The sequence below is a fragment of the Nothobranchius furzeri genome, chromosome 19, assembly GCF_043380555.1.
Source record: "Nothobranchius furzeri strain GRZ-AD chromosome 19, NfurGRZ-RIMD1, whole genome shotgun sequence".
NCBI lineage: Eukaryota > Metazoa > Chordata > Actinopteri > Cyprinodontiformes > Nothobranchiidae > Nothobranchius > Nothobranchius furzeri.
The window spans coordinates 26,472,625-26,475,124 of NC_091759.1; the positions used below are offsets into that span (position 1 = coordinate 26,472,625).

The window sequence follows — 2,500 nt, forward strand, 5'->3', positions numbered from 1 at the left end:
TGACTCACGTCTCTGAGGGTTCTGTAAACACCTGAATGTGAGAGGAACCGGTACCTGACTGGACTTGATCACCTCCCGCGGGGACCGGCTGTCTCTGGAGCTGCTCCGCTTCAGTCCTAGGTCAGCAGGGAGGGTGTAGAGTCCATTCAGCACCTCCTCGCTGCTCCTGGGGGGGCGGCCCGGCGGAGAGAGGAGGCTGCTGCTCGGAGCATCCTCCACGATAGGAGGCAGAGACGAGAGGAGCACCGGAGCCGGAGCTCGCAGGACTGCGCTCCTCGGCCTCAGGGAAGGCCCCATGCTCTTCAGAGTGTCCACCAGGGTGTCCATGTGGGACAGGTGGGAGGATTCGGCCTCGGGGGAGGACGGGGGAGAGGAGGAGGAGACAGCTGCAGGGTCGGGGACCAGCTCCACCAGGGTGGCCACAAACACTCCGCTGAACTGGGAGGAGCCGTCGGAGCTGCAGGAGGACGCCGGGAGCTGCTGCCAGTCCCACTGAGACGCTCTCTCTGCCTCCTCCTCTGTCCGTCTCTCCCCTTCGCCTGCAGGAGCAGCCAGCTCCTCCCCTACCAGGCTCCGCCTCCACTCATCTGCTGCGCCGCCATGGCTCAGGTAACCAGGCCTGTCACTCAGACTGCTGCCGGGGGCAACAGAGGAGGAGGAGCTTAAGGGTGTGTTAGCTGTGTCCTCAGGGAGAGCAGAGGAGGAGTCTAAGGAGAAGAATGACTCGGAGGAGGAGGAGGAGGAGGAGTAAGAAGGTCTCTGGGGTTTGTACTGAGTCACTCCCTCAAATCTGTTCTTCCACCTGAACTCTGAGCCGGGATCAGCGTGGGGGGGCTGGGAGCTGCGGTCCCCCTCCAGGACCAGAGACACTTTATGGACACGAGGTTTCGATCCGTCCTCTGCAGGTGGAGACGATGCCTTCAGGGTCAGCTTGGTGCTCAGGCTGCTGACACCTGAACTCATCATGTCCTCTGGATCGGCTGCCGAGGACGACTGGAAGCTGCAAAACACGGAGACAAGAGTCCATGACAGGGACAGGAGTCCACACAGAACACCAACCACAGGTCCCCCAGTCCACATCAGAACCTCCTCAGCAGGACAGCGCGCTCCCGTCGGTCACTAAACATCTGGAGGGCGGACTCTAACTTAACGTGATCATCATCACGATTGGTTCTGACTGCAGCAGCTTGTGTTGCATTCAATGTCCCCAAGAAAAAGTGGGAAAAACCACGGCTGCTTTTTCTAAGTAACTTTTCATCAAGGTCAGAACTTCTTAGCGGAGGTCACACTGGGTCGTGTCTCATCAGGACCCTCAGAACCCGGTCTCAGGGCTCAGTCTACTTCCTGGATTAGACTGAATCTGGTCAAACACGAGTAAAAGTATTACATCACCTGATGTTGCTCTACACTCCTCATTTCGCTAACTTTCTGCAGCCGTGCCACCAGCTGATGGTTCTGAGTTCCAGCAGAGGAACCAGGAGGAACGTCTCCAGCTGGAGTCAAGCAGCTGTTAGGGTTCATTCATTCATCCCTTAAATCTGGGGTGGGGAACCCCGGTCCATCGAGGGCCCCTACCCAGCCTATTTTAGTTTCAACCCTGCATCATCACACCTGATTTCAATCAGCAGGTGATTGACAGGCTTCTGCAGAGCCTGATGAGCTGCAGAACCGGTGATCAACCACTCAATCAGAAGTGTTGGAGCACAGACGTGCAGGACACCGGCCCTCGAGGACCGGGTTCCCCACTCCTGCTTAAACGAAACCAGGTCTCAGGTTTGGTGCGGGTTAGGGCGACACCTGCTGGAGAACACGTGGGACAGGTGTGGCCGCCTGAATACCTGTCAGCACCCGTCTGTCAGCAGAGCCTCGCTTCAGGTGTAAGAATGTGTGTCGGGGTGGAACTCTGAAATCCTTCTGTAAACACGTCGGGCCAGACTGGTTCCACCAAAACGTCCGTCACACAGGAAGTTCTGACCCGTACAGGAAGTTCTGACCCAAACAGGAAGTTCTGACCCAAACAGGAAGTTCTGACCCATACAGGAAGTTCTGACCCAAACAGGAAGCTGCAGGACGGACTGTCCTGGTTCTGCTGGAACAGACCACGGCTTGAGCTCTGCTGCCACCTGCTGGTGTCAAAGTAAACTGCCCAGAGCAGGCGACGGGTCCGAGTGGCCACGGCCACACACACACACACACACACACACACACACACACACACACACGGGCGCTCACGCTCACACAAACACGCACGCACACACACACACAAACACACACACGCTCACGCTCACGCACGCGCGCACACGCACACACACACACGCTCACGCACACGCACACACACAAACACGCACACGCTCACACACACACACACACACACACACACACACACACACACACACACACACACACACACACACACACACACACACACACACACACAGGCGCTCACGCTCACACAAACACGCACGCACACTCACGCGCACACGCTCACGCACGCACACAC

The 2,500-nt window shown here is 57.7% G+C and overlaps 1 protein-coding gene across 1 annotated transcript in view; it reads right to left on the reverse strand.

The window, feature by feature from the left end:
• crybg2 (crystallin beta-gamma domain containing 2) overlaps positions 1–2,500 on the reverse strand; it is a 36,398-nt gene that overhangs the window by 18,148 nt on the left and 15,750 nt on the right. The window contains exon 6 of the mRNA XM_070547325.1: positions 55–1,000. Coding sequence (XP_070403426.1) covers positions 55–1,000 — 946 coding nt within the window. The remainder of the gene's footprint in view (positions 1–54; positions 1,001–2,500) is intronic.